Consider the following 27,926-nt stretch of genomic DNA (forward strand, 5'->3'; position numbering starts at 1 on the left):
TTGAGATCTTAGATTAAAACAATTTGAATAAGACAAATGACTGTGGATATGATCAACTAGTGATTGTAAAAACACGACCTTACTCCAATTAAAAAATCACATTTCCACATTAATTTCAACTAAAACTTTTTGTAAAATTATTTTTAAAACTTCCCGACCTTGAACATGACTAAGTATGCAATGATTTATCAATGGCATCTTTGAATGAGAGATATTTCGCGGTCCTGTTATGGCATCGCGTCCTTTCAAAGCCGGATCGAGTGGTGTCCGAAACTTTTATATAACCGCAATCTTGGTACATCGACTATCCCCGGAATTCCGCAATCTTGATACATCGACTATCTCCGGAATTCTCCGCTGATCCAGAATGATACTTCTGTTGACATAATATGAGTGATATTTAACCCTTTCCAAACTGGTGTTTACTGGTGTGTAGCCTTTAACGGTTGACATCACAACAATTTCTGTAAACAGGATCTGATTAAAGGCTTTTGTACACGTAATGCATTTTTTATTTGTTGATATAAACCCATATATATATGATTTTATCATAGGAATTTCAATATTTGCCCACAATATTAACAATTTAAGTATTTGGTGATATTAAATTAATAATTGTCATTTAATTCCGCGATCAGGAAGTGGTAACCGTGTCCGACTCGGAGTCAATAATGTTGTTTTTTGACACAAACCTGCTGGTACAGCGATTGGGAATTATTTGATAATAATAAGCGCCAGAATGCATAAAGTAATAATTTTACGTAAATAATATAGCAATAATTGGGGTTGCCTATGAAAATATTGAACTACAACGTACACTACCCATTCCTTGTTCTCATCGGTTGGGATCAGCCCATGAGTTTTAATGTGAAAATACTGAGCTCAGGCCGGGGATTGAAACCATGACCGCCAGAGTGGTAGTCAGACACTTTTACCACGTCACTAAGAGCTAGCCCAACAGTTAGGCAGTATCTCATCCTAGTCTCATTTATTAGACACGCAAAGAATTTAGAGTTACTTTTTATATGGGCTAAATTCTTTGGAACGTCTCATCGTTGAAGGACCTTTTATGTGTTGGAAACCAGAAAGTTTAAATTTTTATTAATTTGCGTAAAATTGGCAAATAACATTACCAACTCATTCAGTTTTAATTCAGAAGTCCATTTTTACCTTAAATATCGTCGATTCGAAGTTAGAAAGGCATAAATTCTTCAGTTCAACTTCTGCTTAAATCGTAAACAATTACTGACCTGTAGCCATGTCATGAAACTGATGAATATGAACCAATCAGAAGAAGGCATTACAGAGTAACGTGTACGCATAATTTTATTTAACATGAGCTTTTAACACTGACTTTTACCTAACTAGATCTAGTATGCTAATCTTTGTCAATTTAATAAAAATATGTTCAAAACAGATATAGTGCAGTTTCTATTCACTGTTCTAAGTTTCAGCAAGTTTTTATGCATGTCTTTTTCGCACCTCTGTCTGTGTTGTTACTTACATTCTACGTTACATAGGACGGTATACTGTACGATCTGTATCAATATTATTTATGTACAGTATAAAAATAAAAGATGTAATTTATTTCAGAACTTTTTAATTGTCAATTTAGAAAAAAAACAATGCTAAATTAATCCAGAAAAGTATAACATTGGTTTACTATGTAACGCTCTGCACCACAACAGACGAACGCAAACTGTATTTTACGCTGTTTATTCTTCCACTTTAAACCAGATGCTTTACATCGAGGTCGTGTTATCGATTTATATCTACACAGCGAACGAATCGAGAGATATTGAAAAATTGAATAGTGGTTGGATTAAAATTGCTCAGGCGTGCAAAATTCAAAGTGTCATTACATAATTTTTACGGAACATTATTGAGAAATGAATTATCTACACAGGTATGTAAATATTATTTCAATCCGTTGATATTTAGTGTCTTATATCGGGGCTTGAATGTTGCGCACAAAATTCTTGCGCAACAATATAGTCTCAATAAAAAGGGCGCGAAAATTATGCAGCATGTATACATCGCGTCATGTGCATAGAAAGCGTGGGTGTATTGAGCGTTGTATTATCAAGCACACACCACGTCAAGCAATTTACGCATGTTCAGTGGCAATATTTCATCAAATCTATAAGTAGTCACTTATGCCAAAATTGATTTGATACTTAAGAAAACTGGCAACGTTTGTTGTAAAAGAAATTATTAAGCACTTTTATCGTCAAGTTTTACCAGAAAGTGCTTTTAAAAATGGGATTATTGGGTAATGAATAGAAACTCAAAAAGTAGTATTAAGGATGCAGTGAAAGAGTCGGGTTGATACAGATGTATTGGGGAATCGTTTGAGCCGGGATTTTACTATCTTTGCGGGAAAGTTTAAAAACAAAAGAAAATGTCTTTATAAATGACATTATAGCTGGGGGGGTTCTTTAAGAGTCATAGCGCACCAAATGAAGTCTTTTGACGCTGTTTTTCTTGGAGTTTTAACGCACCACAGAACATCAATTTACGTGAAATTATAAAAAAAATCTACTAAGGGAGGGGACACCCCTCCCGAAGCCACCATTATAAGCCCTGGGGCGCTTGCAAAAAATCCTGTGGAAAGCACTTATATCTATTACGCCATGGCAACCTCTGTTGTTGTTTTTTTCAAGATAGTTGAAAGTAAAATGCATGTACTTAAATAGAGCATTAAAACCATGAGGATGGTTTTAATAGAGTGTATTTAAGTACATGAAGTTCACTTTCCACTATTGATCTTTTTTAAACAGTAAGTTGTGCCATAAATTTGAATGGTTGTCAAATTACCCATTTTCAGATGTTTTGATGATTAGGAATTAAATCTTGAGAAATGGTTTTTATAGAGCGTACATGCCTTTTAGTAAATGCCACTCTCTTGAAGTTGTGCCTATTATTGTTTAAGAAAAACTGACACTTCTTCCTTTGTGAATTGCAATCAAATAGGTTTTGTATAAGAATCTGGACAAAGTTTTCTAAATTGGCATCTATTTTGCATTTAAAAAGATACAATAGAATTTTGGTTGACCAACTTATAAAATACAACAAAATACCATACCATTCTTTCAAGGTCATCATGGCCACCAGCACCCCAAACACAGAGTACGTCTGTACGCTGAGTGAAGCCAGGATCAAGCAAGCTGAAGAAGAACTCAATGAGAAACCACAATGGCGCAGTAGGGACATTCAAGCACTCAGGGATATGGTCCTCAAAAAACCAGGTACAATTTCAGCCATTATTTTGGTTCTTTATAAGGTACCCGTAAAAGGCATATTCCCAATTAAGGTAAAATTACACATTTCGGAATTGCTGCCCAAAAAATTCCCTAAAGGATTATTTTGTTCCAAAAGTGCGTTATCCACAAATAAACAAATAAAATGTTCACCGAAACTTCATATTTCAGCAAAAAGGCATGTGAATGAACATTTGGACATCTTTGTGCAATTAAATACCAAGCAATTAAAAGACCCAATATTACCGTAAAAACGCAGTCATAAGTCGAGATTTTTTACCTCCAAAATTTGATTGAAAAACCAGTATCGACTTATGAGGTGGTCCATGAAAAAAATAATGAAATTCCATGAAAAAAATAATGAAATTCAATGAAGATTGATCCCCGCGGCAATAGTTGTTGTTGTTGTATAAAAAAATCGTTGATTTACGACTAACAAAACGTCGTATTTTTACTGATACTTACCAATTAATATAATCACAGTTTGCAACTACTCTTGTTTTTATTTTGATAATTTAATCCAAAGTCTTCATGTAAGCAGGTGTTGTTTTTTTACTGTTTATGTAAACAAAGAATCAAGGACATCATTTATAGTCTCACGAAAATTCGCAATATGTGTGAATCGACAGTTTGACGTCATCAAAGGAAAGCCGTTTCCTGTCAATTTCAAGAATTTGCTTAGCTTTTAGTCCAATTTCATAGTTTTATAGTTTATCACTGTAGTTTTTCCCACTTTGCTCGGTACTAATACTTTTCCATGACTTACTTGACTTATTCCCTTGAGCTCCTTTTGGAGCATAGGGCCTCAGCAACAGTCCTCCAGCGTACTCTGTTTTGGGCTGCTTTCTTTAGCTCTCCCCATGACATTTTACAGTTCTTAATTTCTTCCTCACAGGATTGCCTCCATGTGGTCTTAGGACGTCTGACACGTCTTTTGCCCTGGGGATTCCACTGTAATGCCTGCCGGGTGATGTCTTCTGGAGGTTTTCGCAAGGTGTGATCTCCATTTCCGCCATGCAATCTGTTGTCCGATGGGATCCTGATTTGCCTGTTTCCATATGTCGGTGTTCTTGACTTTGTCTGTCCATCTGACCTTAAGGATGTTTCGGAGGCACCTGTTAATGAAGACTTGAATTTTGTTGGTCAGAGTGTTAGTGACTCTCCAGGTCTCAGAGCCGTAGAGCAGGACAGACTTGACGTTGCTGTTAAAAATCCGGAGTTTAGTGTGGATAGATAGAGATGTTGCTTTCCTGACTGGCCTTAGAGTGTTGAAGGTATATCTGGCTTTTCCAAGTCTAGCCTTGATGTTGTTATCAGAACCAACTGTTGCTGACACAACGCTGCCAAGGTAGGTGAAGGAGTCCACCTCCTTGAGCTCTTTGTCACCCCTCTGCTGTTTCTTGTTCACGACCATGGTCTCTGTCTTTTCGAGGTTAATTTGCAGTCCAGTTTTTGCTGCTTCTCTGGCAAGGTTGTCTGTTTTTTGCTGCATGTGTTGGAAGCATTGGGACATCAGGCACAAGTCATCTCCAAAGTCGAGATCCTCCAAGGTCTGTGTTAGGGTCTTTCCTGTTTTGGTTGTCTCCCGCATGACCCAATCCACCACAAGCAGGAAGATCATCGGTGACAGCATGCACCCTTGGCGGACTCCTGTAGTTACCTCAAAGTCCTCTGTCAGTTTGCCATTGTGGATCACCTGGCCCACATACACTTACTATAGGTGTCTACAAAGCAAAGAAATTGCAACAAAATGGCTGGCAATTATTTTTTTTTGTCATGAAAAAGAATTATAAAGTCACTGCTCACATAAGGCAGCCCGGTCTTCTCCATTTGGTTTCCATGTTTTCAAAACATGGTCATCAAAAACGCAAATTTCTCCACGATAAATAGTTTTCTGGAGAAACACTGCTGAGAGGTTATGACAGACATGTGTAAGTTTGTACAAATCCTTTAATTATTGTAAGGGCTTGCAAATTAAAGCAGATTTTCTCCCCTTAATGCCTGAACATGGCCCATTCTGCCAGATCTTCTACTTCAAGGAGCCACATTCTGCTCATTTTTAAAGAAAATTTGTCAGGATTTTTTCTACATGTAGGCCAATACCTTTGTTATCAATGTTAATTCACAGTTGTTTCAAATTGGACTCATTTTTTTTTTCAATTTACTTACCATATGTAAGTTCATTCGAAAATACACCGCGCTGCTCGATTGGTATTACGCTGCTCACCAGGCATCAGTTTTCCTGGGGTGGTGCAGCTTTATCCAGAGGAATTTGATGGGAGTGTGAACATTATTTGCTATTCTTTAGAACAGTTCTCACTGTTTTCATTTAGAGGAAATGTTGACATGTAATTAAAACTGTCCACTTTTAAGATTTAAAGTTCATTTTTTGGCAAATGACAATTATCTTTTCTATTGTCAATTTCGTATTAGAATACACAATTACTTTGTTGACCTGTTAATTACTTTAATGCATATTTAACAAATTAAAATTACTATTAGATAAAACACCATGACTTTGAGCAAGGCAAAGCATTTGGTGTCAATAGCACTGACTCTAATTGTGTACCAGTTTTGTTTTGTTTTCAAGCCAAGTTCAATCTTTTAATCCTCATAATTTTATCTTTTTTAATGGTCAGTATATTTCTAGCAACAGACCAATTTTCCCAGGTGCATCCACAGATTAATATTTTAATATTAATATAAAAGATTAATATTTTTCAGAGCTAAAAATCAGAACAGACGACGCCTTTCTGCTGCGATTTTTACGTGCAAAAAAGTTTGATTACGATCGAGCATTTAACCTACTTGTCAGACACTACGAGATGAAAGCTGATGAGAAAAACAAGTCACTGTTCTCGAACCTACGACCGGCAAGCGTTAAACATGTCCTGGAAGCTGGTGTAACTGGTGTTTTGCCACACAGAGACAAATTAGGGCGGCGAGTTATTATGTTCAGACCGGGTAGGTTATTATTTTATGAAAACGGTCTAAATTTGACCACCAGAATCAATAATTTTTTAACTGAAACATATAAATAGTTAATTATTTTATATTCTTTGGTATATCAAGGATAGTAAGATTAAATGTACATATAAATTATAATTAATTATTTCATATTTTTTTGGTGTATTTTATGTGGTATCAAGGATAGTAAGGTTAAATGTACATATAATTATTTTATATTATTTGCTGTATTTCATGTGGTTTCAAGGATAGTAAGGTTAAATGTACATATAATTCATTATTTTATATTTTTTGCTGTTTTTCATGTGGTATCAATAATATTAGTGTTAAATGTACATATGATTAATTATTTTATATTCTTTGCTGCATGTATATTTTAGATTTATTATTGATCATTTGCCTTACATAAAATACGGTTAATAATGCTAATTTCTCTCCGTATAATGTGTCTAGTATTCATTAGTTAAGCTGAAACCTATTTATTTAAGCTTGATTGTATTGAAAGCCTAAGCCTTATTTAAATGCTCTCCAGTCCGTTTTCTGGGTGGAACCAGTTTTCTTTGTTGGTGATCTAATGGACGCTCCCACAGTGGGGATCATACCATTGACCTCCCCATGGCTAAGGGGACACCATATGCACTAGGCCGCGAAGACATCAAATTTTAGTAGTTGTATTTGTATCTGTTTTAGGGAGATGGGACTTAAGTAGTTGTATTTGTATCTGTTTTAGGGAGATGGGACTTTAGTAGTTGTATTTGTATCTGTTTTAGGGAGATGGGACTTTAGTAGTTGTATTTGTATCTGTTTTAGGGAAATGGGACTTTAGTAGTTGTATTTGTATCTGTTTTAGGGAGATGGGACTTTAGTAGTTGTATTTGTATCTGTTTTAGGGAGATGGGACCCTTCGAAATATCCTATTGATGACATCTTCAGAACAAACTTTTTAACCCTGACAACACTTTTGGAGGTACATACACTTAATTTTTTTATTTTGCAACTTAAGCTATACTGGTTCTTTTTATTATTCCCCCAAAGGAGGGCATATAGTGATCGCACCGTCTGACTGTCTGTCCGTCACACTTTGTGTTTAGGTTTCGAAAAATGCTCATAACTTCCATGTCGTTTCAGATGTAACATTCATATTTGGTATGCTGGGGATATGGACAAGGCCTTTCCATACGCACACCAATTTTGACCCCTTTGACCTTGACCTTGAACTAAGGGTCCGCGTTTAGGTTTCGAAATATGCGTTTAGGTTTCGAAAAATGCTCATTACTTCTATCAAAGCGTTTATCGGGGGCATATGTCATCCTATGGAGAAAATGCTGTTCATACAATTGTTTTGAATGAATGTAATATTAGTGAAAAATATTGATTCATAAGTTTGTTTTGAATTTTAAATTATTATTAGTAAATAATATTTTAAAGTGAACATTTTGCCTGATCTTACAGAGTTAGCCAAAGAAAAATAAGTACACATGTGTAAACTATTATTGAAGTGGATATGAGATGTTATTTGCAAAGCACTTTATATGTTTGTAAACAGGTTTGCAATTTACACAGTCACATAGTTTAAATAAACAAATTCAGCAAATAAAAACACAAGGCTTATAGAGGAACCAGCATTATTTCATGCCGTTTTCACTATGAATTAGGAAGCCATGATATGATAAAAACAAATAATGTTAATTGGGTTTTGTATACAGTATAATGCCAGCCTCACTCAGCCTCACTCAGATCTGTTCTTATTTCAAAGTCATCTTTAGCAACAATCGCCTAAAACCTTTTTACTTGTTTTCATGGCATCATTAGATGTTTATCGTGTTTGTGCCTTTATTGTTATTGTGTTTTAAAATTAAGACGGTATTTGGAGTAAATTTTATTTAAAAAAAAACACAATTCATTTTGTAAAAAAACAACAGGATAGTCGTTCAGGTATTCTGACCTGATATATTTTCACTACTAACATAGTATTCTCTTTTGTTTACCGCCACCCTCTGCAGGAAGATCTAACCCAGGTTACAGGAGTGATTATGTTCATAGATATGTCAAATATTGGTCTCAGTCATGCCACGTGCGTGTCTCCATTCTATGCAAAGAAGATATCGAGTCTTATGCAGGTTTAAAAGCTGTTGTCTTGCTAAGTCAAAATAATATTGTGAACACAGTAGCTCTTGTCTTGCTAAGTCAAAATAATATTGTTAACACAGTAGCTCTTGTCGTGCTAAGTCAAAATAATATTGTTAACACAGTAGCTCTTGTCGTGCTAAGTCAAAATAATATTGTTAACACAGTAGCTCTTGTCGTGCAAAGTCAAAATAATGTTGTGAACACAGTAGCTCTTGTCGTGCAAAGTCAAAATAATATTGTGAACACAGTAGCTCTTGTCTTGCAAAGTCAAAATAATATTGTGAACACAGTAGCTCTTGTCTTGCAAAGTCAAAATAATGTTGTGAACACAGTAGTGTGGAAATTCTTGTCTGATATTTTACTATCAGATTAGTAGACATATTCTTTGAAGTTTTCTAACGATGTGTATGTTATTGTTCAAAGTGATGTGAATGATATTTTATATGTCACCATACACGCAACTTACAATAACGCATGATTTGTAATATGCACTTTGTGCAAAATGCAAATACTATTAGCAACAGCACTTTTTGTCTTGTGGTTTGAGTTTTGTGGATGAAAAGAATTGTCCATTGCAGTTTAGGTGTGCATATTTTTAAATTTCCACACTCCAAATGTATGTTTAATTGTTTCGTCATCTTGTCACATTCGTGACTTTTTTGGTATTTGTTTGGCTCACCTTGACACAAAGTAAGACCATATGCTTCTAATGCTTCAAGTTGCAATAGCAATAGGATTCAACACTGCTCTTTCACTCTGAGGGCCTGGGGCGTGTGTCCCAACAGTTTCACTGCCTATGGGCCGCCAGGTTGTTAATTCAGCACTTTATGGCAAAGGCCAACATCCGTTTTCCTGTCCTTGTGCTATACACGGTTAATTAATTTTCTGGAAGGCTAATTTATTATGCCCCCCTTCGAAAAAGAGGGGGTTTATTGTTTTGCACGTCGGTCGGTCCGTCGGTCGGTATGCCACCAGATGGTTTCTGGATGATAACTCAAGAACGCTTAGTCCTAGGATCATGAAACTTCATAGGTACATTGATTATGACTGGCAGATGACCCCTATTGATTTTCAGGTCACTAGGTCAAAGGTCAAGGTCACAGTGACTCAAAACAGTAAAATGGTTTCCGGATGATAACTCAAGAACGCTTACGCCTAGGATCATGAAACTTCGTTAGGTACATTGATCATGACTGGCAGATGACCCCTATTGATTTTAAGGTCACTAGGTCAAAGGTCAAGGTTATAGTGACAAAAAACGTATTCACACAATGTCTGCCACTACAACTGACTGCCCATTTGGGGGGCATGCGTGATTACAAACAGTCCTTGTTATTTTATGCTCTTTTCACCGTTTATTCACATTGTAAAATAGTTTAACTTAAGAAATCAGCTGGAATAATGACGTCATTTCGTAAAAAAATGAGTCATTTCACAGTTATATAACTAGTGTAATAACACACGTGTAATAAACAAAATTAAGCATTACGTTATTTCACTCCTGGAGCGTAGGTCATGTTATGAAAGTTCATAGTATAACTGATCTGTTTATTTGATTATTGGTGTTCGCCATTCAGCTGTCCCATATAGAGTTGGGGTTGGGAACTTATAATTAATGTCCGCATGCGGAGTTTTTCAATTCATTAACCTAAACAATTGTGTATTTTCAGTTTTAAAAACTTTAAACATAGCAATTTATTCGATGGAACCTTAAGTTACAGAGGCAACACCTACCTATCACCACTTGTTTGTTTGCTCATGCACATTGCAGCATATAACAACCATATGTTCAGTCATCAAGGTCTACCATTTTCAATGATGAATCCAACTTTAGCCTCATGTTACGTTGCTGTGTATCAAACACAGGAAGAAGACACACAGGTTGCTGGGGTAATCATGTGTTTGGATCTAAACGGAATGGGCTTCTCACTCGCCAAAACTATATCGCCATTTTATGCTAAACGGATTTCAAGCATTTTACAGGTAACGCCAGTGAGCGGAATTTTGTTTTGGCTGACCATATATGGACCTGGTGTTATGTTACTCAGTCTTTCTCTATATACCCTATAACTCAATCATTACGGTTTGGACCATGATGACCTAGCAGGTGATTCGCAAAAGATCACAGACATATGCATACAATCTTAAGCTCATCTGAGCCCAACGTTTTCATATTGAGCTTTTGTGATAGTCTGTTGTCCTCGTTCTTTTTTCGTCGTGCGTTGTCAACATTTGCATTTATGAACACTCTAGAGGCAGAATGTATGGCCCATTCTCTATTATACTTGGTAAGAAGAGATCAGCAGAATTTGCAATTTATGGCCCAATCTTCATGAAACTTTGTCAGAAGATTTCCCCCACTTATAGCTCAGTAGAGTTTGAAACTGTGTCATGTGGGGCAAACAACTGAGTTATTAGGTTAACTCTTTCAGTGCGGGAACCGAATTTTCAAGGACTTTGCAAACAGTTTGGATAAAGATGAGACGCCACATAATGTGGCGTCTCATCAGGATCCAAACTGTTTGCTATACTGATAGTATTCTTTGAAAAAAACAATCGAAGAAAATGCTAATTTTATCTTTGAAAAAAAAATCGAAGAAAATGCTAATGTTAGAAATTAAGCAGACGACATTTTAGCAGATGACAAATTTCCCAGCATGCAAAGGGTTAAATAAAAGCAAAAGCATGTGGGCAATATTAAAATGTCACTTTTATTGCCTACTGTTCATGAAATTTGATAAAAACATAAGTTCCAATCATATCTTGGCCAAGTTAATCACTGGGTCAGTTCATGCAAACATTTGTCTTAACCCTTTGCATGCTGGGTAATTTGTCATATGCTAAAATGTCGTCTGCTGAATTTCTAAAATTAGCATTTTCTTTGATTTTTTTCAAAGAATACTATCAGAATAGCAAACAGTTTGGATCCAGATGAGATGCCACGTTCTGTGGCGTCTCATCTGGATCCAAACTGTTTGCAAAGGCCTTCAAAATTCGGTTCCAGCGCTGTAAGGGTTAAAGATATACGGAATGAGATCAAAACTGTGTCCTGTGTAGTCAAAAACTAGGTCATTCGGTCAAATTAGAGAAAACGCGTTTCTGAACAGCGTAGATTTCACATTTGTTTGCGCAGTTTTTATGAACCATGTTCTGAACATTTATTCTAATGATTAATTTAACCCTTTGAGCGCTGGAACCGGATTTTGAAGGCCTTTGCAAACAGTTTGGATCGAGATGAGACGCCACAGAACGTGGTGTCTCATCAGGATCCAAACTGTTTGCTATTCTGATAGTATGCTATGAAAAACATCAAAGAAAATGCTAATTTTAGAAATTCAGCAGACGACATTTTAGCAGACAACAAATTTTCCAGTATGCAAAGGGTTAAGCAAGGTTTGGTACTTTTCCAATAAAAACCTTAATGTCATGAGGCTGTGAATTTTCCTGATATTGTTTATGTAGTGAACAGTTTGCGCACTCTCGCAGTCACATTTAAAACGGCTATTGTGATTCTTGAACAAAACATATAAACATTGTTTATATCTAGGTTGGCTTTAAAAATGATTTTGGTATGTTGAAAAACATTGCTGTTGGGGCAGTTTTCCATATAAACCTATTTTGAAACCTTGCAAACAATCCCTTCTTCTCTACCTGGTTTCTCAGGTGAGTGCCTTTACTAATATTTTTACAGGATTGTTTATACTCTTGAAGCGCATGTCAAATTAAAATTACCAAAAGTGTGTCATCAGTAATAGCCTTAATGGATCGTTGTCTTTGCCAGTCTTCGATGCAAATTCCCACTTAAAGCAGTTTGGTCAGTTTTTTTATCAAAAGGCTGTAATTTAATTAAAAGACTGTAAATTTATATCAAAAGTTTTCCCCTTAAATCTGGCCCCGTGTTCACAAAACATTATTTGCAATCGAAAATCGATTTTGCTTGTCATTGAAAATGGATTTCCATTGTAGTTGATAGGCAAAAATGAAAATCGATGTCAGTTAAAATCGATTTTTGATTGCAAAATCGTTTTGTGAACACGGGGCCTGGCTGTACAGGGTGCAGGATCAAGCAGATTCATAGAGGTTTTCACATGGGCTGGACAGAATGTAAACACACCATGAAGACTTTATTGTGGCACATATCTCAAGTTATTGAAATAAATTAGCAAAATCTTTAGTCCATAGAAGTTTTTCTTGCATTTTGTGCCGATATGTTGAGTTTTAAAAATAAATCATTGAATGCATTTCAAATCTTTGCCAAAATTTCATGTTGCGTGCAGCATAACGTGAATATGAATGTGTTACACATCAAATTTTTGGCCAAAGATACAGGTTTATTTAATAACGTAATTCTGATGTACATGTATTTAACATTGCCATAAGCAGCATAAAAACGGTCTTTTATACTCTAGTTAAAATTATTAAGAAACATTGTATTAGAAGTTATTTGAAGAAAATCACCTTATTCCGGTGTTTCATCCATTAACGTTCAATTGTGAACCCCACAAAGTCACATGATCCTGCTCCCTGTATGTCACATGCCTGTTTTGTGTTGTGTTCCTACCGTTGGGAATGTTAACATTTAGAATATATTTTTTTCAATCAAGGCATCAATAGTCAAGTACAAACATTAAATTTGGGACTTAATAAGTAATAAGCAAGATTTGATTCTAATAATATCTCAGTTTAGTAACTTAATTTTACATCAGACCCAATTTCGTTGCAATAAACATGGCTAGTGAGAAAGAGTAGTGTGTTTTCATTTTGATTTTTGATGTTGTTCTGTAGAATACAAAATGTATGTTTATGTTGCAAAATATGCCTTTTGCTAGTGTTTTTTGTTCAAACCAGGCTTTAGAGGAAGCTGAAACTCATGGTTATTAGTCCCCTACCGGTTTCACTGGAGAGGACTTATGGTTTTGTCTCTGTCCGTCCGTCACACTTTTCTGGATCCTGTGATAACTTTAAAAGTTCTTAATATTTTTTCATGAAACTTGGAAAATGGATAGATGGAAATATGGACATGATGCACGTCATTTCATTTTGTTCCTACGTCAAAAATTATGGTTGCTATGGCAACAAATATACTACAAATACTGCTGAAAATGGTGGTTTTTCTGGATCCTGCAATAACTTTTAAAGTTCTTGATATTTTTTTTATGAAACTTGAAACATGGATATATAGCAATTTGGACATTATGCACGTCATTTCATTTTGTTCCGACTTCAAAAATTCTGGTTGCTATGGCAACAAATAGACTAGAAATACTGCTGAAAATGGTGGTTTTCTGGATCTGCAATAACTTTTTTAGTTTTTAATATTTTTACATGAAACTTGAAACATGGATACATGGCAATATGGACATTATGCACGTCATTTCATTTTGTTCCTAAATAAAAAAATTTGGTCGCTATGGCAACAAATATATTTAAAAAAAATATGGAATTTCTGACAATGGTGGAGCCGGTAGGGGACTTAAATTGCTTGACAATAGTCTTGTTAAATTTGGGGTAGTAAATATAAATCTTAAACTTCGAAAACCTGGTATCGTTGCGTTGCCATATGTTATGTGTTAAAAGATCTTTTCCTGCAAAATCTTAGCCTTACGCTGATTCTTATTTGCCTTTTGGTTATTTTCTCTACTATCGCTTAATTTTATGCTCCCCCAAAATTTGGGGGGAGCATATAGTCGCCGCTTCGTCTGTCTGTGCGTGTGTGTCTGTCTGTCTGTCTGTCTGTCTGTCCGTCCGTGCACAATTTTTATCCGAGCTATTTCTCAGCAACTAATGACCGGAATTCAATGAAACTTTATGGGAAGCTTCACTTCCAAGAGGAGCGGGTTCTGGTCGGATGATTTTTCACAGAGTTATTGCTCTTTGAAATTTTCTATAAAAATATTCTTGTCCCTCCAACTACTGTGCCCTCAAGACGTTTCCTTTTATCTGTATATATAGTGCAATATTGTGGAAAAAAAACACCTTTGGGGAGCATCACCTTTGTAATCAAACCTTTGGGGAGCATCACCTTTGTAATCAAACCTTTGGGGAGCATCACCTTTGTAATCAAACCTTTGGGGAGCATCACCTTTGTAATCAAACCTTTGGGGAGCATCACCTTTGTAATCAAACCTTTGGGGAGCATCACCTTTGTAATCAAACCTTTGGGGAGCATCACCTTTGTAATCAAACCTTTGGGGAGCATCACCTTTGTAATCAAACCTTGTGAAAATCTTATAAGGAACTTCACGTAAACGAAATCTGGATCATATCAACAGTTTCTGGGAGTCAATATCTGGATCATATCAACAGTTTCTGGGAGTCAATATAGTTTAATTACATTTTATTTTCGTATTTTCCCCTTGGAGGTCTTCGACATCTGCGGCAAACGGGATCCTTAACATACATTCATTGGAAACATCTAAAAGCGACTTTGGTGTATGATATGAACTTTTAGTTTTCAGTTGATTGTTTTTAATTATTCAAAGGAGGAAGAGGAGATCCAAATTTGCGGCATTATTCTCTTAGCTGATCTAAAACACATGGGATGGAAACAGACAAAGAAAATAAAACCTTTTTATGCCAAAAAGATGTTCAAGGCGATGGAGGTATTGGTATTTTAATCTCGCTCTGTGAAAAGAGGGTTTGATGCCTGTGCGTAAATTGCGCAGTCTGCACAGGCTAATCAGTGACGACACTTTCCGCTTTTATGATATATTTTGTTTAAAGAAATTATTTTTTAGCAAAAATCTAGATTACTAGTATGCGGAAATTGTCGTCCCTGGTTAGCTTTTGCAGACTACACACGCTAATCTGGGACAACACTTCAAGCATTAACTCTTTCAGTGCTGGAACCGAATTTTGAAGGTCTTTGCAAACAGTTTGGATCCAGATGAGACGCCAGAGAATGTGGTGTCTCATCAGGATCCAAACTGTTTGCTATTCTGATAGTATTCTTTGGAAAAAAAATCTAATAAAATCCTAATTTTAGAAATTCAGCAGACGACATTTTAGCAGACGACAAATTTCCCAGCATGCAAAGGGTTAAACCCCCTTTTCTCAGATCGCGACCCATATTATTTATTCCTTAATTGTAAAATACTGTATACTCTATATTAGCACCACACATAATGCATACTTAATATTAGTGTTGAATTATATATAGCTGCTGATTTGTTTCTCACAAAGTCCACAGGTTAACTAGGCATTAAGGGATTATAATGCATGTTTTAGATGTTTATGACAGTTTTATGTCTATTTCTGACTTTAAATCAACAGTCTTTGCACATAAGCTTTAGTTGTAGTTCGTAATTTGCACGATTGATTGCGCCGAATGTATATGCATGCCTTTTTGCACGTATATACTGATACTAAGCATCTTTTATATACTTTTGCCTTAATCATCCTTTATTCTAAGCTGCTTGTTGCTAGTTTATCCTTCGATTAGATAATGCGTTGATTGAGATCATTTAAGATGCGTTTGGTTTGTGATTGAATATTTGGTATTATTGTTAATTTATAACTCCCAATGATTAGCACGAGCCGTTCCATGGCGGTGACTCAAGTTTTTACCATTATGTGTATTCATTTGTTGTTGTGCTGCTGTAAAAGAACTGAATGAAAGCGAGAATATCTGACCTGATAGTGTTTCTTGACTTCGGTATCATTGTTTTCTATATCTTACATAAGTATTCAGTAATTAAATTGTGTTTTCAATGGATATATATGGTCTTACATCAATTGTCATTTCAAACTATTCCATTAACTCTTTCAGTGCTGGAACCAAATTTTGAAGGCCTTTGCAAACAGTTTGGATCCAGATGAGACGCCACAGAACGTGGCGTCTCATCAGGATCCAAACTGTTTGCTATTCTGATAGTATTCTTTGGAAATTTTTTTGAAGAAAATGCTTATTTTAGAAATTCTGCAGACGACATTTTAGCTGACGACAAATTTCCCAGCATGCAAAGGGTTAAACAAGTAAAAACAAGGTCAATCATAATGTGTTCGTAAGCACGCCTGTTCTAGCCTTCTTATTTGTGTGATTGGGTTTATTAAAATCCAGTATGCAATGACTACGAGTGTCGGAAATGTTTTTCTGTGTATTACAGTATAACATGAACCGTTTCAGTGCTGGAACCGAATTTTAAAGGCTTTTGCAAACAGTTTGGATCCAGATGAGACACCACAGAACGTGGTGTCTCATCAGGATCCAAACTGTTTGCTATTCTGATAGTATTCTTTGAAAAAAAATCAAAGAAAATGCTAATTTAAGAAATTCAGCAAACGACAAATTTCCTAGCATGCAAAGGGTTAATAACATATTTATATTTTAATAGGTTAACTTTCATATTTGTATGTTCCATTACTAAGCTAAGACACTTTAGGTCAGTATGCTAATGATTGAATAACATTGATTAATAATAAATATAAACGGTTGCATGTTATCTAACTGCCGATGTTAATAATTAAAAAACATGTTAATAAATACTAAAATATCATGTCATAAACAATAGCGGCTGTATGAATTTTATCCTTAAAGTAAATATAAGTAAATGTTATGTTCAGACTTTTTCAAGAATAAATGATGTATTTATTATTGCAAAATGCCTTTATCAGATTCCACGAAACCTACCATAATTCAAACAAATGTTACAACAAAAATACAAAATCAGATTAAAGTTTCAGAAACTGCTTGTTGCCAAATCAATTGTTGATGATTTATTCAGACTGTGTATTTAGTGAGCATTTTATTGCACTTTCTTATGGCTTTCTGAAAACCTCTTTTCAACTTGTGCATCGGTTAAGTGAATTAATCTTACCAAGAAACAGACACATCGTGGTAGGAAATGTTTGACTGTTCACAAGAAGCAAGCGTTGTATGACATATAGATCGACTTTCCGACATAATCCAACCTCATAAGAAATATTGTAAAATCCAACCTTTCAAGATATATTGTTAAGGTAGTGCACCTCTAATGATTTCCCGCGATTTCTTCGAAGGTTGAAGAGCCTACTATTAGGTGCCGTAGCCTAGTGGTTAAGGCGATAGACTAGAAAACTTTTGGGATATTCCCACGCAGGTTCGAATCCTGCCGACGACGTATACTTTTTTGCGACGCGTTTTATTTATTTTCTAACGTAATTTGATTTAATATGGCATATAAGCTATATTTATTGTTAAATATGTTGCAATTTTTATGCACATTTTTCAATTATTAAAATTAAAACAACGTTACGGCGAAATTGGGTGATTTACTGTTGAAAATACGAACCATGCATGTTGCATTTTTATTTTTATTTCAAAAAGTAAACAGTAAATCTGTCTAGTTCTTGGTATTTTTGCTGTATATAGTGTTTCTATAAAAACTAAGTTTAAAATATGACTTAAATGATACTATTTTGAATTTTATGACACTTTGTTTTTAACCGACCCAATTTTTACTTGGCTGAAATCACTTACATTTCATGGTGCTCTTCCATAGATAAAAATTTGTAAAAAATAAATGTCTGTAAAAGAATACTTATTTCATCTTGTTTAAACTTCAAACACCTTTACAGCATCTGTACACACCAACTGCATGCCCATATTTGGAAATTTGAATGAATTATGGAACTTTTATATACCCCAGGGGTGAAAATAAACTGGACAAAAGCCGCGCGTGGGGGTGGTTTTGAAAAAATCGGTATATTTTTTTAAAAAGCATGGAAAGCCTACCTACAAATTTGCATGTAGTTCAGTGAAATGATGCTGATTAAGAAAATAATTAATTAGATTATATTTGGATATGTGCCCATTAGAGGTGCACTACCTTAAGTCCTACTTTCAAAGACATATTGTAAAATCCAACATTTAAGACATATCTTAAAACCCAACCTTAAAAGGCATATTGTAAAATGCAACCTTAAAAGGTATATTGTAAAATGCAACCTTAAAAGGCATATTGTAAAATGCAACCTTAAAAGGCATATTGTAAAATGCAACCTTAAAAGGCATATTGTAAAAGGCATATTGTCAAAAAGATCTTTCTGTGTTTTCGTGGAGTCTGTTTCAGGGCTCAAATTGTTACCCATAAATGTATCCATCTCTTTTGAACTCTAAAGCATCTGTTTTCAGGACTGTTTCCCCATGCGATTCAAAGGGATTCATTACCTGAATGAGCCTGCTGTGTTCGACTACATATTTGCAATAATGAAACCATTCCTGAAGGAAAAGATTCTTAGCAGAGTGAGTTAACTTTTTTTACAAATGCATTTTATTATATACTACTCAAAATTTGCTAAGGATCACTTTTTATAGTATGTGTAATTTGAAGTTCACCCCTAGCTAGATTCAGCCAGCATCACGTATCAATGATAAATCAATACATAAAAATAAAATCAAAAACACACATTCTAATATCAAAACCTGCAAAATGACACTTTAGATTAAATTAAATTGAAGATAATGTGAAAATAAAAAGTGATCCTTAGCAAATTTTGAGAAGTATATGATGCATTAAAAGTTTTTTGACATAAAATTCAGCAATGCTTTTGTGATTTAATATTAATTAAGTTCTTGTTTAAGTGTCACAGTCAAATTGCATTTATGCTTAATATATATTGAATGTTGAATGTTTCTCCCTTTGTATTGTCAGGAGATTTACAGGCAATTGGTCAATTGCAATAAATTTAAGACTTCAAGATGTTTATTTTATTTTAGTTTTTTATGCCCCCCTTCGAAGAAGAGGGGGTATATTTCTTTGCTCATGTCGGTCGGTCGGTCTGTCGGTCCGTCCACCAGGTGGTTGTCAGACGATAACTCAAGAACGCTTGGGCCTAGGACCATGAAACTTCATAGGTACATGGATCATGACTCGCAGATGACCCCTATTGATTTTGAGGTCACTAGGTCAAAAGTCAAGGTCAAGGTGACCCAAAATAGTAAAATGGTTTTTGAATGATAACTCAAGAACGCATACGCCTAGGATCATGAAACTTCATGGGTAGATTGATCATGACTCGCAGATGACCCCTATAGATTTTTAGGTCACTAGGTCAAAAGTCAAGGTCACGGTGACCCGAAATAGTAAAATGGTTTCCGGATGATGACTCGAAAATGCATACGCCTAGGATCATGAAACTTCATGGGTAGATTGATCATGACTCGCAGATGACCCCTATTGATTTTGAGGTCACAAGGACAAAGGTCAAGGTCACGGTGACCCGAAATAGTAAAATGATTTTCGGGTGATAACTAAAGAACGCTTTTGCTTAGGATCATGAAACTTCACAGGCACATTGATCGTGACTCGCAGATGACCACTATGGTTTTCAGGTCACTAGGTCAAAGGTCAAGGTCACAGTGACAAAAAACGTATTCACACAATGCCTGCCACTACAACGGACAGCCCATATGGGGGGCATGCATGTTTTACAAACAGCCCTTGTTTAATTCTTATAATGTTTCCAGAGTTTAATGTTTCCTACATTTTATTCCTATATTCCATTAGCAACTGCTTTTAGCCACACTTACTTTCGAAAAGTTAATATTCACACATCGAACCGATTGTCAGAAATTAATTGCCACGTTCTTTTAGTAGTTTATAAGAGGGTTAACACTCAATAGATTGGATTATGCAATGAACAATGTGTGTGTTTTGCACTACACATATAAACCCATGATTGGTCAACACAGGTACATTTCCATGGCAACAAGTACCACGAGTTGAAAGAGTATATTGACGAGGAACACTTGCCATCGGACTATGGAGGCCAAGGGCCGCCTTTTTCCAATGAGGTTTGCATAGTCAGGGGGGTGATTTCTCCTCCTTTCAGATAGTTTTTTCACTTTCATTGTCAAAATAATTTTACCAATGGTTATTTACTTCCATTTATCTATTAAAAAATGAAGAGTTTATTGAATCCTTTAAGGGGGGTAGGGAATTGTTCTCCACGAATGTCACCCTGATGTCACCAGAAATCACATTTCTGGTAGAACACTAGTCTTGTACTGCTGATCACTTTTGAATGGGTCAGCTTTGATTGTACAATGTACCTCCCAATAAGTGGGATTTGCAAAAACCTTGAAAATTCATGCAAGAGTAAAACTAACAATGTACACCAAGTTGTTTCTATTTCTCTCCTTCTATCACTTTATATAATAAATATATTTTAATTTGGTTCTCGCATGTATTTGTTAATTCACCAAATGAAGGTTCTCCATATATGTATTTAAGGATTGAGTGAGAACCGTTATTTTTGAAATTTAACTTCCATATTTTATGAAATCCCTTAAATTTTTCAGTGCTGGAACCGAATTTTAAAGGCCTTTGCAAACAGTTTGGATCCAGATGAGATGCCACAGAACGTGGCATCTCATCAGGATCCAAACTGTTGGCTATTCTGACAGTATTCTTTGAAAAAAAATGAAGAAAATGCTAATTTTAGAAATTCAGCAGACGACATTTTAGCAAATGACATATTTCCCAGCATGCAAAGGGTTAATGTTGCATGTTTATTTCAGGATTGGATGAAAACCCTGATGGACTCCGATTCCCATTTTGACTCTGAAGCAAAGTATGGCTTGGTTAAATCGACTGGAAAATCAGAAACATCGAAAGAGACAACGGTGGACTGTTTAGCTGGATCGTATAGGAAACTTGACATAGAATAGTCGCAACGTATCTAAATGATTATGAAGTGCAACTTACAGGGTTCTCGCTGTTTCCTTTTTTATGATCTTGAAATTTGAATGTTAAGCTCGGCTGTTTTCGGAGAAAACCCGAGGTATTGTCATAGCCAGCTTGTCCCCTGTCCGCTGTTCTAAAACCTTAACATTGGCTCTAAAATCAAAGTGCTTCCACTTACAACTTAGAAACTTCATATGTAACTGCGCCTTGATGATTTCTACATGCCCCTATTTTTGGGTCACAAGGTCAACGGTCAAGGCCACTGTGACCTCTAAAAAAAAATATTCTGACAAGCTTTCATTTATTCAAAACTGCAACCGCAGCTGAGCGTTGGCACCAGCTATGCCATGCTCTTGTTTTTGTTTACAAGCAGTCGGGCCGTTCATTAGTGCCTCATGCATACATGCTGTATGTTTCTGTATGTTTCTGTATGTTTCTGTATGTTTCTGTATGTTTCTGTATGTTTTTGACGAGAATCATTTCAAATAGATCAACATGTATTCACTTATTGTTAAAGCGGGTCTTTAAACCACTAGGTAATATTATGTCGAGAATACAGGTTGGTTTCTTTGTTAATGAATTATATTTATTCCTTAGAGTGGAGCTATTTTCATGTCCATTAACACAACCGGTATGAGCTTGGAATTTATGTAAACAGAAGGCCTTGTAGTCAAAGAAAAAATCAAACCGGCCGCAGGGTAAAATGTAGCTGGTGTGAATGAGATGTTATTCGGCTTATTCTGTATATTTTAAATACATGTATATGTTCAGTGTTTGATGATTTGTATACAACAAAATGGTGGCATATAGTAGCCCGCCCGTCAGTCTGTCAGCTTCTTGTGCGGAGCATAGTTCAGGAATTTTTTAATTGGTTGAAAACTGCTTCATATAATTATTGAATTGGTTAAAATACTGACAGAAGGCCTTAAGGGACAGCGCAGAGTACAAGAACCATATCTGTCTTTAGAATTTACAGAGTTATAGGACTTAAGTTAATTTTCGTGTTCAGAACATAATAGTTAAAGTTTTTCAAACATAGCAGGGTCAATGAATAGAGGACATGGAGAGAAAGTTTCAAAACCCGTTATTCTTTCTACAGTAGGTTTTGGAGTTATTTGTCTTTTCTTCATTTTTTGGCATCACACAAAAAATATTTAAGGGACACAAATTATCATATAATAATACAATATTTTCAGAGAAACTTTGTATTACAAGAAAACATTACTCTTTGAAATTGAGTTATTGCCCTTCATTGATTTTCTGTTATAAATGCACCTTGGGTGTTTTCTACCCTTGGGTCAAAACAATCCTTCCGGGGCAATAGTCCTTTTCAGTGACATCACTTGTTTAACCCTTTGCATCCTGGGAAATTTGTCGTCTGCTAAAATGTCATCTGCTAAATTTCTTAAATTAGCTTCGATTTTTTTTAAAGAATACTATCAGAATAGCAAACAGTTTGGATCCTGATGAGATGCCACGTTCTGGGCCTTCAAAATTCGGTTCCATCACTGAAAGGGTTAAGTGTATATGAAGCAAGGTTAGCTAAAAAGCTCCAACAAATAGGAAACAACCATATCTATTTCAGAAATTAGCTTTTATAGCAGTCTTTTTTGTTCATACCATTGTTATTGAATCATTAAACACTACAGCTTATCTTTATATTTATGAAAGCAATGCATGGTTTTGATTATATTTTATCAATTTAACAGAAATCTCAACTTTTGCAATTTTATGTACATCTAACCGTTTTATAACATGTGATGATATTTTATATGTAACTTTATATTTAAGGTCTGTGATTATAATTGTTTATGTAATGTTCTGTTTTGTCCATCATCTTGTGGTTTGCATTTTATTGGGGATTCAGGGATTAAACAGTAACACAGGTATTCCCAAACTTAAAAGGAGCGTGGGAGCAGTGGTCTAATGGAGGATGCTGGCTTAGGAATCGAGAGGTCCCGGGTTCGAATCCTGCCCTGACCGCTGGAATTTCCTTGAGCAAGAAATTTATCCCACAACTGCTCCTCTCCACCCAGGTGGTATAAATGGGTACCTGTGAGGGAAATAAGCCAATGTGCCGTGGCTGCATACTGCGCCAAGATGTTAACGGACGACTTATGACCCAGTGATCAGGGAAAAACTGTAAAGCGCCTTTGAACGCACATCTCGAGTATGAAAAGGGCGCTAAATAAATTTGGTATAAAAAAAAGGAACTCATTTTCGCTTCATTTTGTTTAGTGCTTAGCGTTTTTTGCTATATTTATATTTGTTTTCTGTTTTATTGATATTGTATGATTTTCATTTTCTCTATACTTGATGAAACAGTTGTTGAACATATTAAACTTTAGTAATAAGGCACCAATATATTTTATGAAATAATTTATCGACGACATTCAAATAAAAATGCTTATTTGTTTCTCAATTGAAGAGGTGTATTTATACAAGCCATGAAGAGGCATGAATACGTGCGTACCATACAAATAAATTCCGCATAGTGTTGGTGTAATAAATTCAAATTGGTTTTGTCTTGTTTAATGATATTTAAGCGACAATATTCATGGTCGCAGTTTCAGGTACATGATTAATATGATTTTAGCATACTATGTGAATTATTTCCCTTACTCATGCAGGAATATATTGTATATATAACGCTTCTGTGGTGTTGGATATCATTGAAATTCATGTGTACAACAAATCATATTTGAAATATATATTTAGCTGGAAGTGTCATAAACTATGTTCTTAAAGATGGTCCAGCAATTTTTAACTCCACGATATTCCATGTAACTAATGTTTGATATTGTAAATTCTCTTTGCAGTTCAATACCTTAATGCATAACTTTATGCCACTCATGTAAAACTATATACAATTCTACAATACTGATAATGGACTTTGGTAAATGAGAAACCATCATTAGAATATTAATAAAATTATAAAGCGTTAAAAAAAAGAAACAAATTAATGACTTTGTGGTGTTTTTGTTGTGTTTGTTATGTTTTGTCAAACAACGTGGATTGCTTATATAAAGTTTCAATTGTAGTATGTTTTTTATCAGCACTGATTGCCGATTGGTGTTAGCAATAGCATTTAATCCTATGGTCAGTGATTCGAGCTCAGGCAGGGGGAAAAGTTTTTATCTTTTTTGTTTCTTTCTTGAATTTTTTTCTTATTTTGAAATGGAGCTTTTTTGTTCCGTTTTTGCATGCATCAATTAGAACAATGTAATAAAGAACTTCAAATAACAAATGCGGGAATCTGTGAACAAGTCCCATTAAAATAATATAGAAATTAATTAGTTCCGATATTCAAGTATGCTACAAGGACCTTTATTTTCCCTGTGATTTTTTTTCTACCATATATTATGCATGTACTATTTTGTTTTGTGATCATGTAATATACATTTATTGTTATTTCATATCATTAAGATCTGCTGATCATATACAAAATCGGTATTCTTTATTATTTCTACACATATTATATTTTAAATTAATATGAAGGGTAAGAAATTAACAACATTTCTATGGCATTTTACCAATATTTTTATGCAACTATAATAAAAAAGAATGTCCGTTGCTGACTGATTTTCCTGTTGAAATGTATTGGCACAACAACATTTGTTTGCTTTGTAAATTAATAGAGACATTCCTGTTGTCGTGTTTGGAGTGAACAGTTTGAGCATTTATGATCTCATTTGTTCGACTGGAGTTGTGATTAATTGACTCTGACAAGTGACAGATATCTTGATGACGTATCGTAATCATTATCTTACGTAACTGCAAAAGTGTTCTACTAACTTCTTTGTATTGGTCGTTTATGATTTTTATGTCCCCCAGTCTATACTTTTGCAATATTTAAGATAGCAACTTTATATTTGGCATGCATGTGTATCTCATTGAGCTGCAAAATTTGAGTGGTGGAAGGACAAGGTCATCCTTCAAGGTCAAAGGTCAAATATATGGGAGGGGGACATAGTGTTTCACAAATACATCTTGTTATAATTTCGTTTGCATTCCATTCTTAAGCTTCTATATCGATAATAACATTCAATCATATCATTTTTTAAATGCTGAGGATATGGGGATGAGAAAATGAAAGCATGAAAGCCGCATTTATATATATCTATATAAATGAACGCCGCATATATATAAAAAAAACTTGAAAGCCATGTACATTTGAGTATCTGTATATCAGCTTAACCCTTTGCATGCTGGGAAATTTGTCATCTGCTAAAATGTCGTCTGCAGAATTTCTAAAATTAGCATTTTCTTTGATTTTTTTCCCAAGAATACTATCAGAATAGCAAACAGTTTGGATCCTGATGAGACGCCACGTTTTGTGGCGTCTCATCAGGATCCAAACTGTTTGCAAAGGCCTTCAAAATCCAGTTCCAGCGCTCAAAGGGTTAATATCTGTTGATTTTAAGAATGCGTTATGAAAGTGATTATTTTTCACTTCAACGCGGTCAATTTATTTATGTTTACTATTTTATGCACTTTTTAGATGAACACAAATATAATTGAATTTTTGGAGTTGTGAGAAACACAATTATTGTGTATATTATAAATTGTTATAGTTACAAATAATTTTTATAGTCACAAACAAGATTTTTTGTATCGGTCGGTGATTCATGATTAATGGATTGTAATATGTTGTTCATATATTGAATTCGTTGTTGATTGTTGTCTTACATGTGTTATCCTGTTTTTATAGGATTTGGATTTATTGTTTAGTAATCACTATAATAACTAGAAAAATGGCGCCGCAGAGGCCGACGCATACCTTACGCCGAATAGATGTTATATTAAAAGGCAATTTTGGATTGGTAAGGCCTATGTTGGTGGCGCCCCGGGGTGGGTAATGTGAAAATGGATGGTCGAGATAGACTGTGTTGTCATAAGAGATGTTCAGTACTAATTTGGTGAATAAATGAAGAAGTTATGTTAAACCAAAAAAAAAAATTGGGTACAAAAAAAAATTGGGTACGAAAACATAATGCCATACAAAATTTGGGTACGAAACAAAAATTGGGTATGAAAAAAAAATGGGAACGAAACAAAAATTTGGGTACAAAAAAAAAATTGGGTACGAAAAAAAATGTGGGCGTGAAACAAATTTTGGGTATGAAAAAAAAATGGGGAAAAATAATTGGGTCCAAACAATTTTGGGTCCAAAAAAAAAATTGGGTATGAAAAAAATTAGTACGAAAAAAATGGGAATCGAAAAAAAATGGGTACGAAAAAAATTAGGAAGTAGTAAATTTGAAAGAGGATGGGGACCGAGCTGCCTTTACCTTTATCAATGGCCCTGGGGTGGGTAATGTGGACATGGGTGGTCGAGATAGACCGTGTTTTCATAAGAGATGTCCAGTATTAATTTGAAGTCAATTGGTGAATAAATGAAGAAGTTATGCTTAAACAAAATTTTGGGTGGGCGTGGTCGGGCACTATCTCTTACACTATTAGAACTAGAACCTTGAAACTTGCACACATGGTAGCAATAAGCATATGTGCGACGGTGCACTATTTGGAATTTTAATATGATCCCTGGGTCTAAAGCTATAATCATGTGGGTCGCATGTTGTTAGTAAAATTAGTTTTTTACCAATTTCACCCATTTATTTACCCATAACTTATGGCCCAGGGGTCATATCAAAATTCCGTCGCCGTCACCATCGCACATATGCTCATAGCTACCATGACTTTTTTTTAGTGTAAGTTTCAAGGTTCTAGTGCTAATAGTGTAGGAGGAGATTATAAGTGGCCAGGACAGACGGACAGAAAGCCGAGATCAATACAATATCCCATGCTTTTAAAAGCGTGGGGATAAAAAGCCTATCGGACGGTCACACTTTTTTCTCTCCTTATACTCTGGAGTATCATTAATTCTTTATTTTTACAAAATCACCATTGAAATGAAAACGATAAAAAATAATTGCAGTAAATCAATCAAGTTGCAGATATAAGTTATATATATATATATATCATGTATTATTGTTGTGTTAACATTTGCAGGAATTCAAATGTATTAGTTGGTCTCAATTGCACACAAAGTATAATTTACAGAGGGAGAATTGAATAACCGTATTGTTAATTATCCCCCACCATAGGCGGAGGGATATTGTTTTGGCGTTGTCCGTCCGTCTGGAGCCATATTTTGAAAGTGCTTTGGTGGATTTCATTGAAACTTTGTGTGAGTATAAATATGGATAAGAGGATGATGCACGCCAAATGGCATTGCACAAATCTGTTTACGTAGTTATGGTCATTTGTATCTTGAAAAAATGCTTTTTAATATAAGCTTACAGCTTTATCTCCATTAACACATGAGCCAGAGCCATGAAACTTGCCAAAGTTGTTCTCAATCATTTGGGGGTGCTTCACATTCAACACCCATAATCTTAGGGGCTACGGTCAAGGTCACACATTGAGGTCAAAGATCACAAATTTGATGAATTATTCATTATTAAGTCATTCCTTTACTATGCAATGAAACTTTCTATAGTTGTTCTGAATCATCCGGGGTTGTGTACATTCAACATAGGGGCTAAGGTCAAGGTCACACATTGAGATCAAAGGTCTACACACATCCATAAACAAAATTTATTTGGCGGGGGATATCCATTCAACGAATTTGCTTGTTAAAAGAGTAACACAACCATGTAAAACCATGGTCTCGTGCAAATTCCCAATTTTTCTCGCATTCAATTAAACAATGTAATAAGCATTGATTTGTCATTAAGCATGTTTGCGAGTGTGTGCAATTGTTTATGTGATGATATAAGCTTAATTGTATTTTAAATTAAATCGGCATTTGCCTTCGAAGTTTCTGCTTTATGATTTCTATAGTAATATTTATACCACAAAATTAAAATCCATCGACATGTGATTTAAATAATGCAACGAT

General features: G+C 35.1%; 1 protein-coding gene across 4 annotated transcripts; it reads left to right on the top strand.

The window, feature by feature from the left end:
* The first annotated feature begins 423 nt into the window (after positions 1–423).
* On the top strand, positions 424–27,844 carry LOC127850525 (alpha-tocopherol transfer protein-like). Of its 4 annotated transcripts, none has more exons than XM_052383634.1 (8): positions 424–499; positions 3,098–3,248; positions 5,985–6,224; positions 7,118–7,194; positions 14,840–14,959; positions 18,469–18,579; positions 20,029–20,130; positions 20,857–27,844. In XM_052383634.1, exons 2-8 carry the CDS (start codon positions 3,104–3,106, stop codon positions 21,004–21,006), a joined length of 945 nt encoding a protein of 314 aa, XP_052239594.1. In that variant the 5' UTR covers positions 424–499; positions 3,098–3,103; the 3' UTR covers positions 21,007–27,844. The 4 variants fall into 4 exon arrangements, with proteins under 4 accessions (XP_052239594.1, XP_052239596.1, XP_052239593.1 ...); XM_052383633.1 differs by lacking the exon at positions 424–499 and adding an exon at positions 543–748; XM_052383635.1 differs by lacking the exon at positions 424–499 and adding an exon at positions 799–1,314.
* Positions 27,845–27,926: the final 82 nt, after the last annotated feature.

This window comes from Dreissena polymorpha, chromosome 11 (genome assembly GCF_020536995.1).
Source record: "Dreissena polymorpha isolate Duluth1 chromosome 11, UMN_Dpol_1.0, whole genome shotgun sequence".
NCBI lineage: Eukaryota > Metazoa > Mollusca > Bivalvia > Myida > Dreissenidae > Dreissena > Dreissena polymorpha.